Below are 12,424 nucleotides of genomic sequence, written 5' to 3'. Positions count from 1 at the left end.
AATTATATTAAATGTTGAGTTATGCTGCCATCCATCCCTTATATAAACCTCGTCAAAATAAAATGATTTATGGAACGATTCAAAACTCGTAACGATAACATGAACTCCCGATAAAGCCCGTCCACTAAATCGGACGGCTAGGACAGGTTTAATGTCCGAACCCGATCGAACTGTGTCCGTCCGATGCGAGCACTTCCTCCACCCTCAAGAAGGAAACGCTAAACGTACTGCGGACCGAAGCCCGCCTTTTGCCCCACAGTGTGTTGTCAACGTCTACAAACACGTGGCTTGGTTTAAACGGGTTTTATCAGTGGGCGCCACTAACTCGAAACAAATCCGGCTTCGTCTTGCCGTTCGGTCCGGGGCAGGGTTCAGCTTCCCCCTTCACAGCGTAATTGGAAGGATAAGTGGGGTCCGCTGTGGGTTTAACGAGGGATATGAGCAAGGCAAAGATGGACCCTGTTGGAGCCTGGCCAGCCGAACCTTGCCCTAATAAAGTCCGGTTGAGATTGGATTTGAGGTCCGGAACTTTTCGAGTCGAACACGAAGGCGAAAATTAATATTTATTCTCTCAAAAGACAAAAAGAGAGCACCTTATTATACTATTTTCTGTATGAGTGAGAGGGAAGGAGGGACTGGGGGGACGAGTATGAAACCGGGCTGCCAAATTCCGGAGATTTAATCGCTCAAAGCACCGAGATCTTCCTCAGGTAGCTCCTTCCATAGGTTTTTCATCTCTCTATAGTTGAGATTTTTGGTGTTCTTGTCGTGATTGCTTGTTATTATGAACCACGCCAACTCGATCGATACAGCTAGGGTTTCGAAACTTTCTCAATAAGATGTCCTTCCGCCATATCTTCCTCTTTCCTATCCCTTCATTTCTTTAATTTTTGGTTTTTGGAAACTGAATAGTGCAGCAACAGGCGTTTCGAACTCCGTAATATATATGTTTTCTTTTCTTTTTTTCCTTTTGTTCCGACGAGTTGCTGTTTTGGAGCTTCATTGCTATTTGTGCTCTAACGAAGTTTGTTATATCTAATGCTGGTTTTCTTCTTGCAGTTGAGATAGCTTTACTTCTTTGTATTAAAGTTGCAATCTTGCGGTGGATTCTTGGTGACTAAGATTCTATTAATGATTTACTTGTTATTCTGCATCATAAAACTTGCCTTTTCTCCTCTCATCCTATAACCTGTACAAATGCCCTATATGGGAAATTTTTTATCAAGGCTTTGCAGTGAGCTGAGTCGATTGGTAGTTTCAGAAGTGGTCTCTATGTAATTTCTCTATAACTTTTTCCAGCTCGATAGCTACTGAATTTCTGTCATGCATGTTTCCAGGTCGTGTAGTGTGAAACACATTTGAATCGATAGTTACCTCTGTACACATCCTAGCTTCTGTACCGCCTGGGATGGCAGAACAGAACCCATCATCTGATGTGGAGGGAACCACAATGCCAAATGGATCTGGTTTGTCACCTGAAGGTAAGACTAGTGTTGTGGTTGATTCTGAAAAGAAGGAATGTGCAGGTAAAAACAAAGAAGTGGAAGAAACCACAATGATGAATGGGTCTGGTCCCCCAACTGAAGATAAGAGTGTTGTGCCCAATTCTGGCAAGAATGGAAATGAAGGTGAAAGCAATGAAGAAGAGAAGCATGTTGAAGAAACGATGGATTCCGATGAAAAGAAGCAGGGTGAAGAAAATGGCATAGCAAAAGAAGTAGACATCAAAACTGCAGATGTGAATACTATTAAAGCTGAAGATGTGAAAATGGTTGACGCAGAAGCTGAGAATGCAATGGAGTTTGAGAATCTAAAGATGGTTGATGGAGAGGATTTCAAAGATGAGAAAGAAGTAGATGGCAGGGAAGAGGAGGGAGGGGAAAAAGAAGCAAAAGAGGAGGAAGGAGGAGGAGAAGATGAGGAAGAGGAGGGAGGGGAAGAAGAAACAAAAGAGGATGAAGAAGGAAAAGAAGATGGGGACGAGGAGGGAGGGGAACAAGAAGCAAAAGAAGAGAAAGTGGGAAAAGAAGGAGAAGAGGGGGAAGGGGAGGAAGGATCAAAGGAGGAAGAAAATAACATGGAGGAAGGAGACACTGGAAGTACTGAAAAGAAGATTGATGAGGACAAGGAAGAGGAAAAGTTGAATAAAAAAAGATCAAGGGGGCAAAAGGCTGATAAAAAAGGAGAAGGAAAGGAGGGTGTGACAAAGGCCAGAAATTCATTGAGTAGTCCAGTGACTTCATCTATTGAACGCCCTGTCCGTGAGAGAAAAACAGTAGAGAGGTTGGTAGAAGTTATTGAAAAAGAGCCATCAAGAGAGTTTCAAGTTGAAAAGGTACTTTATTCTTCATTTGATTACTTTGCACGTTTTTTGTGGTTTATATGAGTGTCATCACTATTTTACATGAATAATATCTTCTCTAAGATCTGTCTGGTTACAGGGGCGTGGCACTCCATTGAAGGACATACCTAATGGTATGCTAAATAATCCAAAAATCTTTTATGATGCACTTTATGGATCATATTATGCCATATTTAGAACTAAGTTGATTTTGCATGTAGTTTGCAAGTCAAGGACTTTATTTTTTCTCAAGTATTTATTCTTCACTCTTTTGCATCTGGAATTTTCTTGTGTTAATTGAAGGACTTATTTGTGTCATGCTCTCATGATATTTTTTATTTGTTGAACGCAAGTTTATCTTCCCAGTGGGGACTGGACATTCTTGCTTATCATGGTAATTCAATTTATACTGAAAAGCTTGTCTGCAATGGGGCTTGATTCATGAATTGCTAGCGGTGTTTAGATCCTATGGAAGTCTGAATATTGGACAGGTGCTCTAATGCTGTGCTGATTGGTTGTCGAGTTATTATAATTTATTTTTTTTAGTTTCATTTGTTTTGCATCAACAATTGATAACCAACTATTGTACATGTAGTCAGGTTATGCCTTTTTGAAAACCCCTAGTGTGTAGTGGTAGAATCAAGTTTCATCCACATGAATGCAATTTGAAGAATTCTTACAGGATCAATATTGACTATCTTTAATTGTCATATCAACATTTTCAGATGAAACTAATTAAATTCCATAAGTAGAAGTGTAATAAACATAGAAGAAATTGTCTTTATTTATAAAAAGTTCTTCAGATCTATAATTTTCTGTTAAGAAAACTGAAAACTTTGATGTGTTTACTAATCAGAAAATGAAAACTACCTTCTTAGACAACTAGTTATTCAATTTTCAAATATCTAATTGCCTTTCAATTAGTTAGTTGAGCTAGCATTTTCACTCACAATCACAATCATCACTGCTACCACCATGACATCATCACTGCTACTACTATGGTCACTGTCATAGACCATTGACAACAACACCATCAGCATTGTAGTTCTGGTCGCCATTGTCATTGTTTCCTCCATCACCATTTCACCACCATCAATTGTCACTGCCATTACTGTCAATGTTGTCATGGTTGTGATCATTGGTGGGGAAGACAATTTAGAGTCTACGAACAAAAATGAGGTGATCGGTTGTTTTTTAGTTTAAATAGGTAACTGTGCTAGAACGTTTTTCATGGGTGAATTAGAAAACATTAAAACTGGAGGTAAATAATATGCCCTAACAAATTCATTAAATCTAATCTGAAGGTCTCTAGAATGTCACACATGATTTTGGTCAAATATTATAACTACTAAACTTTGCGTTTTTTACTATTAAATGTTGCTAATTATCAGTGTCCTGTTTTGATATGTCTAGATACAAAATGTTGAGACATGTGACTTAACTTTGGAGCATTTTGTCAGTAGAAGCAAAATTGGAAGGGGGACGGTCTTCCATAATCATATAGCTCTAGATTAAAGAAAAGAAAATTCAAGTGCAAGAACGAATATATTATGCTAGTAGATGGTTTTGTGTTAATCGATCAGGGAGAGAGGATGAAGTTGGCGAATAGGTAAAGAAAAGGAAGTTTGGGAAAGAGGATCAAGTGAAGAGTGATTGGACTGGTCCCTTACTAAAACCTTTCATGTTGAATCTGCTGGAAGTGTCGTTCATGGTTAATTCAAGACAAATTGGTGATATCAATATCAAATTAATATAAATTTTCCGGATTGATCTAGTCTGAGCTTGAATCTTCCAAGTCGATTCAGTTTGGGCAACATTTGACAATTTTATTTTAGCAAGGACCAACAATGAAGATTGCCACATTTGAGAAATCAGCTAAAACATCTGATTGAACTGGGACTGGGTTGGTGGGCATTGAAAGCCATGATATAAAGTACAAACTAAATGATACCTTCATACTGCTATTCTCTTTGATTTATGCTTGCTAAAGTATATCATCATGTATACATTATTCATTATGCTCTTCATGTGAGCCATATATGATATGAACCGATAGATTTCATTGTTGTGCTTTATGATGAACAATTATGGTCTTGTGCTGCTTCTTTTTATAAACAGCTTACAACATTAAAAAGCAAATTCTTTTAGCAAACTGTGATGACTTATATTCTAACTAATGCAATCCAACTCAAGAATTCATGCATGTATTAATGAGCAAGGTTCTGGATACCGTACTGTACTGGTGTATCGATCAGTTGTTGGTATGATAAATATCGAGTTGTACCAAACGTATCGACACATGATACACTAAGGTGTACCGATGTACCACCCATACCGGTCTTTTATTAGACTGGTACGTACTGCCCGTACTGGTATGATATGGTATTGCAAACCATGTTAATGAGACAACAGGAAACCATGTAAGTGTACTGAAATCTTAATAAACTTGGAGTGTTTTGGCTGGATAAAGCATACATCTACTGTAAAAATAAAGTTCAGCAAGTTGACATGTTGCAGTAGTCCAAATCCTTTAATACAGATTAGTTCACAGATGTAGGAATTAATATTTGATAATGTGCATCAAGAAACCAAATTGGGATGTGAAGCAGTGAAACCATTGCTTTGATAATGTTTTCATGCCCTGATTTCACCATCAACTCAAATTGAAGTTGAACAAGCTGTCTGTAATCCTCGGCACCTTTAGGCAGTAAACAATTTATGATGGCTGTCAAGTAATTTTATCTGGAATGAAGAGAGTATTTAGAAGTTGGACCAGGAAGAAAAAGCTACAAGCTAGAAGAAATCTCCTGGGAAGACGAAAATATCTCACTACAAGAGAGTTCTCTGTTTCTGTTAATGATCACATCATAAGCCACATCTGGTCCTAACTTGATCCAATTGACTTTTTCAATTATGCAACAAATAGCTGATCTTGAATTAGATAAGTTGTGTTGATCCTAGAAATAATGGTTGTCTTTTCAAGCAATGGCTTATCTTTGTCAAGAATGGATCTTGAAAGAAAGATTTCAAGTTGGATCCAGGTAAGCTAAAAAGGGAAGTGGCCAAGTAGGCGATGCCTAGATATAAAGGTCACTATTGACGATTTCTAGAAGTGCATAGCATGCCCCAAAGAAACAAATAGAAAGAATAAGTGCTAGCCAAGTAAAAGGAAACGGAGGAAGGCCCTCTAGACTCTATAAAGAACCATTTAGTGAGCACCCAAATGCTTCCATAAGTTTCCAAAACATAGTTAAGATGGGAATGATTTAGGCTATACTAACATCCGCACAGCTCGACAAATGACCTAAATGCTTGAAAGAACTATAGGAAGAACTCTGTATTCTGTAAGACCTTTGATGACTTGATTCTGTAAGGCTCCTTTTAACTTAAAAAAGAAAACTAAGCTCATATAAGACTGATTTAGACAATGCTAAGACCTGCACAACTTGCAGATGATATGGGCAATACCACATTTAGGGCAATTTATCTATATTTTCATAATTTCATCACAAGTTTAGGTTAGAAGCCCATGACTTGACTGTATTTACTATATACAAACTATTTTCAGAAGGAAACCGATTCTTAAATATTTAGTGCATGGTCCAGATATATCTACCCACATTCTCATAATACCTGCTTCATGTTATGAAGTCTCGAGGTCTCAGTATATGTGAAACTAAAACATGCTGATTCTTGTGAAATCCTTTTCACAGGCAGAAGCTTTAAAAAAGAAGGGTTGTTTTTGGTAGCGCACAACACTGTCAAACCTAGCTGTAATTTGTATCTCACTATCTCTAATTTCAATTTAGTCAGTGGCGAAAAAGAATCCATGCTGCTGGACCCAAATAGTTGAAAATTTCTTTTGCTGCTGCTGCTGTTTCTTGGTCTTTATTCCAATGCGTGAACTGTTGTTACTCTCATCTTTGTTCTTGGTTGTGCATTGGTGATTTACGCATTGTTTAACTTAAAGCTATATTTTATTTTTATAATCTCGAAAATTTCTTTTCCTTATTTAGTAATGGAGATCCAACTAAGGTTTTAAAAGGACTTGTCCAAGATGCAAGTCATGTGGACTACGGAATAAGTCTTTTCCATAATCTGTGTTGGTCTCATACTTGCTATATGTTGAGTTACTGTTCTTGATCTTGGAACTTGTGTTTGACTTGTTGGATTTGTGGGTTGAGTTATTGTTTAGGAACTTAAGTTGGAGTTGTGGGTAAGTTATTGTCTTGGAACTTGTGGTTGACTTGATGTTAGTCTGGTTTTAGTTGGGATTATGTTGACTTGTGCCTATGATTGGTGGCTTTCCAACGTAATTCAGGAGGAATGATAGTTTTAATGTTAATGTTCTCATAAATCTTTTCTCCTTTCTTCTCGTATCCTTTTTTTCTATTTGTGTTTTGTCTTCCCCTCTTCCTATTGGTTCTACATTATAACACCTTTTCTAACTATGATTTTAATATACTTCTCAATTTTTGTTTCAGTGGCCTACAAACTAGCAAGGAAGAAACCTGCCGATATAAAATTGATTCATCAGACTCTTTTTGGAAGGAGAGGAAAGGTGGATTAAGATGCTACATAAATTTGTTCTCCAGCTTTATATTGAGTTTTCAATGTTTCTTGTTTTTTTAATGATATAGGACAATACTGTTTCTGTTACTGTTGGTCCAGTGGTTGTGCAACTTTTCTGCTTGAATAGTAGCTAGGGCTGTATGCCAACTAGGTTGACTAGTTACATGCTGTCACTAATTGCTCAAAATTATGATGGTTTATAGGTGAAAGATATGTATTTGTCTACAGTTATCTTAATTATTTGTTTACCTGCTCTTGTTGCTGTTGGTCCAGTGTTGGTGCAGATGATTTTTGTGTATAGTTGTTATTCTCTTAATTATTATGTTGTCACTGTTTTTGTTACTGTTGGTCCAGGGTTGGTGCAATTCTTCTGCTCGAGTAGTAGCTAAGACTGTATACCAACAAGAGCGACTAATTTCATTTTCTTGCTAATTGCTCAAAACCATGATAGTTCTCAAATGAAAGATAGGTTTGTACTTTTGTTTATAGTTGAATTTTCTTTCTGAATTTTACTAACCACTTAAGAAATCATAATTTATGTGGATTGTTGTTGGACAACAATCTTTTGTTGGTTCATTGGAACCATTGTGGATTTTGTGGATCGTATAAACCAGGGAGTGTTCACTTTTCAGTCTGCAGCTTGGATCTGGTTGTATTTGTACATATAGAAGTCAGTTTATAAATCTGAAAGTTGTAAGAATCATTGTGTTATTATCTCGTGTGTACTTGAGGAATCCTGGAGAAGTGGTTTGAGAACTTATGGTATACACTTAATATACAGAATAGGATAGATTCTCGATTGTGTATACTGTTATCATCTGTCTTTATATTTGTGCCTGCCTCCCCTCTATTTCTAGTATACTTATCACCATTCTCTCCTGGCTTTTTAAGTCTAAGTAATCAAAATCAGATTCAATTATGGGTTGGACTGTTATTATGGTGCTGAATGGTATTTACTAATCCGACCAAGGACCAGTTGCAGCCCATATAGCTTTTCACCAATGATGATTTATTATTATTATTTTTTAGTGATATCAGATAGTTAAGTTGGTATACCATTCAATAAATTGGTACCATATTGGTCTGACAAGGCGTTGATACCGGTATCAGATTAATCTTGATCGGAATCTTAGATGTCGGGTGTATCTAGAATCTCTCATGACCTTGCAGCTAATTGATGAAAAATGTTTTATCACTAACACCATGTGATCTCTAGTTACTTTGTAACAGTTTATTTAGTTGTATAATGATGAGAAAGTATGTTTTTTGAAGTGCATCCAAGGTGATTTTTTTGAATATTTATCATGAGTTGCTAATTAATATTTTTACTCAGCATAAACTTAAGGACTTTTTTGTTAACATTATTGTGGTGCTTGCTAGGTGTTTTTAAGGTCAGAACACGTATATGCTGTTTCGAAACTAAATAGCTTATTCATGTTCATAACAATGGATTATGTGCCAATATTTCATCATGTCACCGGTGATGCCCATTGGTTAGAGAGCAGAATATGCTGTCTCTTCAGCTGGGATGCCCATTGAATCTACCATATATACTAGTTGGTTGAAGAGCAGATACATTGATTTTATATACAAGTAGTCCTATAGAAAGGATGATTGCAATATCAAAATTTTGAATATTACCTTATAAACATCATTTTCTTTTCGGTTGCTTATTGGCCTGGATGATGATGACAATACTGTCATGATTAATCCACTTAAAAAAAAGGTGTTAGCGACTAGCGGGGATTACTTAATCTCTAAGTACAAGAGACCTGGATGAATCAAGTGCCTCTTCTCTTAGGACTACAAATTGTTATCTTGGGATTTTTCTACAGTGCTAATGCTTATGCAAGTAATTGAGTGGTCCATATTATGGGAGTTTATGTTTTTGTTTTTTTTTTTTTTCGGATTTCAAATGAATTCGGCATTTTGTTTCCTGTTTCTAGTAAAAAAACTTCTTTAAAAGAAGGCTGTAAGTCTGATTACCGCCCCCAGTCTTTAAAAGTTTAGACTGTTTCACTATAGTTTCTGAGTAATCTCTGTTTTTTTGTATTTATAATTTTGGAGAATATCATGACAGCACCTCTATTATCTATTATGTTTTGAATGATTATTGTTGTGTTTTTTGAGCAGGCTGTGAATTTCAAAAGTCATATTCTCCAGTTTTCTGGGTTTGTGTGGCATGAAAGTGATGTGAGTATTCTGATAATACCTGAGCAGGAATAAGTCACTGTTATTTTTCCCTTTTTTCTTTGTAATCTAAAATTTTATTTCATCCAGGAAAAACAGAGAGCTAAAATGAAGGAGAAACTTGACAAGTATGTAAAGGATACTCTGCTGGACCTGTGTGACTTGTTTGATTTACCTGTTTCCAAGGCCAACACCAGAAAGGTTCATTCATAGATTTTTCACTTTCAAGTTTGTAATATACATTTGTTGTTCGTGGTGGTCAGAATGACTTTTCTTGCAATTCTTTTTCTGATCATGTTATGTTGATAATTTGGTTGATGTATAACAGGAAGACCTTGTGGCAAAGCTGCTGGACTTCTTGGTTGCCCCTCATCCTATAGATGAAGACGTACTTTCTGATGACAAGGTTTACCTTTACCACTGTGCTGGATTTTTTTTTTTTTTCAGTAAAGTTCTTTTGAAGTGGTATTGACATTGGATGCTCATGTTGATGCTGTTTATGCACAAAGGGACTGCAATATTAGATTCTTGTGTATTTTTTACCACATTCCTATCATATATGCCTAACTGCTGAATCGTTATGTTTTAGTTCAATTGCACATGTTTATCTTTTTTCCCTTCATTTTGTAGCAATCAATGAAATCTAGAAAGCGGAAGAGGGTGGCCAAAGGAAGTGGATCAAAGAGTACGGAAGATACACACAGCAAGCAATCTAGGAAGGTATCAAAAGAAACAAATTCCAGAGTTGACACTGAGTTATCCTGTGCTGCTCTTTCTGCATTGCTTAATATTTATATAATTTATCTTAGTTCTTGTTGGCCCATTTATTTTTGTTATCGGTTGTGACTAAAAAGTTTAGCACACTTTTTTTTTTCCAATTTTGATATTCAGAAACGGACCAGGCGTGAGGGCACACCGAGTGCAGAAGAAACGGATAGTGAAGATGATGATGTGGATGACATTAAGAATGGTCCTTATACTGGCAAAATAGGCAAGCATTCTGAGAATGAATGTAAGGTAAGTGAGTCTGAAGAAGCATCTGACGAAGATGGACGTGATGAAGAGGACTCGGGCGAGGACAAGCAGGATAAGAAGAAGACCCCCAAACAAGGTTCTGTTGGTAAGGAAAAGAAGGTGGGGAGCAGCTCCAGGAAGGTTCCAACTCCAGCAACTACGAAGAGTCCTACTAAATCATCATCTTCAAAACACTCAAAAGCTGAGAATGATGATGTAGGTGCAAAGGTTTTCTCCAGGAAGAGGAGAACTGTCAGTTCACCTCAGAGGAAATCAACTCCTAGGTCAGAAAAAAAAGAAAAGGATACTGGTAATCTCTCAATCATGAACTCTTCATAATTTATTACATATTTTTGTGAGTTGCTTATGGTATCTGCTTAATATGATGTCTTCCCATGGTTCCAATGCTCTTGGATTAGTTGGATGACTTTTTCCATATGGGCATGTAAGCACTATTCCATTTGTTTGACAAAATTTTCTCCTAGGCTAGTTATCTGACTATAAATCTAAAAGACAGTTTTTCACCAGAAGCTAATTTTGACCTTAATGCTTAACTAAAAGTCAGTAGATGTTGCTATTTATGTCAGTAGATGTGATTGATTAAAGCAACCTCGTGAGACCGATGTTTAAGATATCATTCATTATTTGAGCTCAGAAGTAACTCTACATGTAATCTAGGAGTTCTTTCTCCAGGTTTTGTCCATTGGTGGTGAGTTTTTTAGATTCTTTGATTTTGGAGTTTTTAATCATCAAATCTCTTGGTTAGTTTGGTAACTGACGGTGTGTTATATTATTTTTACTTGTAAAATTTAATTTCGAACTAGTATTCTTTTGATACTTTTCTTTTTCTAATACCTAGTAACTCTGTGATTTGATGTGGCAGGAATTTACTTATAGCTCTTGACTTGTTTCCAGAATTTCTAACTGGATCATCTTTCTGATCATACTGCTGTTTGAGCTTCTAATTTGTGTTATTGTTTTGTTTTTTTGAGGCCGTACATAAGTGTCCATTTTTTACGTTTATTTTGATGCAAAGATTATTTGCTTTTGATCAAGGCAAAAAGGTTGCTAAAGGTAAAGCAAAATCAGAGGCAGAGCATCCAAGCAAAGAGGAACTGAGAAAGAAAATATGTGAAATTTTGAAGGAAGTTGACTTTAACACGGTGAGCCACTACTTTACAATATGTTTGACATATGAATCTTTTCCGTAAGTGTCTTAAAACTATTATGTACATTGGTCCTCCCTGGATCACACTATCTATCGTACGTATGGACTTTTAGGTGATATGAGAAATTTTCTGTAAAATATTCCAACAATAAGAAAAGTTATTTGCTAGATGACTTCGAGATGTACCTTAGGATAGGCTTTGAGGCAGTACTAGTGAAGCTGTAATCTTCCAGCCTGTGATTGTTTTAGGGATGACTTTAGCACTCTCCTAAGCATTGGCCTCTGTCCCCGATGACCAGAATGAGTCGTTTCATGTAGTTTTTTCTGCATTGCAACACAAAATATGTCCTATACAAATAGTGTGCAGCATTAGCCCATGGCTAATACCCGCTTAGAGTTGATCATGCTGTTGTTATATTCAACATTGCAGCAATCAAACGTGCTCCTACTTATCCATTTTCTACCGAATTTGATGATTTTTAGTGGTCTTGTTATTTGTTGAAGAACTAACTTGTATCCTCCTATTTTGATTCAGGCAACTTTTACCGACATTTTGAAGCAGCTAGGTATGCGCTTTCTGAATTATATTTTGTTTCCTTCCTCAACTTTTCTCCATGTTCATACCATATGCAATTCACCTATCAGCCGGCCACTACAAACTGGATCTGACACCAAGAAAAGCCTCCATAAAGCTCCTGATCCAAGAAGAGCTGACTAAACTAGCAGAGGCTGAAGAAGACGAGGACGACGAAGATGAAGAGGATGCCGAAAAGGAAGAAAATCCAGAACCTACAGGCAAAAAGGTGGAAGCTTGATTCAAGTGGACCTGGCATGTAGATGGGACTTGCCGGTTGGTTGGTTGGCTTTTAGGTTAGGTCACTTTTATATCCTTCTCTGCAGTTCAGTTCGGCATGAATTTTAATGCACCTTCTTTGATGCTGGACCTCTGTTCTACTCCTAGTTATATACCCATGTATTTATGTCCGAGGTGTAGGTAGTCTCTTTCTGATAATGTGTGACTTCAGATTAGTTAACTGGTTATATTTACTGGGATTTGATTGTAAACTAGGCAATATTTATTAGTTTCCATCTGCATTAGGAACATAATATGGTTTAATGTTCACTTCAATTCTCTCCCA

General features: G+C 36.7%; 1 protein-coding gene across 1 annotated transcript; it reads left to right on the top strand.

Annotated features, from left to right (window-relative positions):
* The first annotated feature begins 579 nt into the window (after positions 1 to 579).
* LOC135615899 (DEK domain-containing chromatin-associated protein 2-like) lies at positions 580 to 12,424 on the top strand. Its single transcript, XM_065114983.1, has 12 exons — positions 580 to 710; positions 1,338 to 2,335; positions 2,442 to 2,475; positions 6,826 to 6,902; positions 9,047 to 9,106; positions 9,194 to 9,304; positions 9,432 to 9,509; positions 9,734 to 9,823; positions 9,995 to 10,427; positions 11,174 to 11,280; positions 11,821 to 11,851; positions 11,931 to 12,424. The coding sequence occupies exons 2-12, from the start codon at positions 1,409 to 1,411 to the stop codon at positions 12,098 to 12,100; spliced, it is 2,118 nt and encodes a 705-aa protein (XP_064971055.1). The 5' UTR covers positions 580 to 710; positions 1,338 to 1,408; the 3' UTR covers positions 12,101 to 12,424.

The sequence above is a fragment of the Musa acuminata genome, chromosome BXJ2-6, assembly GCF_036884655.1.
Source record: "Musa acuminata AAA Group cultivar baxijiao chromosome BXJ2-6, Cavendish_Baxijiao_AAA, whole genome shotgun sequence".
Taxonomy (NCBI): domain Eukaryota; kingdom Viridiplantae; phylum Streptophyta; class Magnoliopsida; order Zingiberales; family Musaceae; genus Musa; species Musa acuminata.
Note: the sequence above shows the minus strand (reverse complement) of the source record. Positions and strands in the feature narration are given on the sequence as shown.

What these genes read in the sequence shown, in the direction of transcription:
- LOC135615899 (XM_065114983.1), top strand. Translation starts at nt 1,409, where the DNA reads ATGGCAGAACAGAACCCATCATCTGATGTGGAGGGAACCACAATGCCA. An exon ending in TTTTTGGAAGGAGAGGAAAG is followed by an intron (nt 6,903 to 9,046) that starts GTGGATTAAGAT and finishes TTTTTTGAGCAG; the next exon opens with GCTGTGAATTTCAAAAGTCA. An exon ending in TTGTGTGGCATGAAAGTGAT is followed by an intron (nt 9,107 to 9,193) that starts GTGAGTATTCTG and finishes TATTTCATCCAG; the next exon opens with GAAAAACAGAGAGCTAAAAT.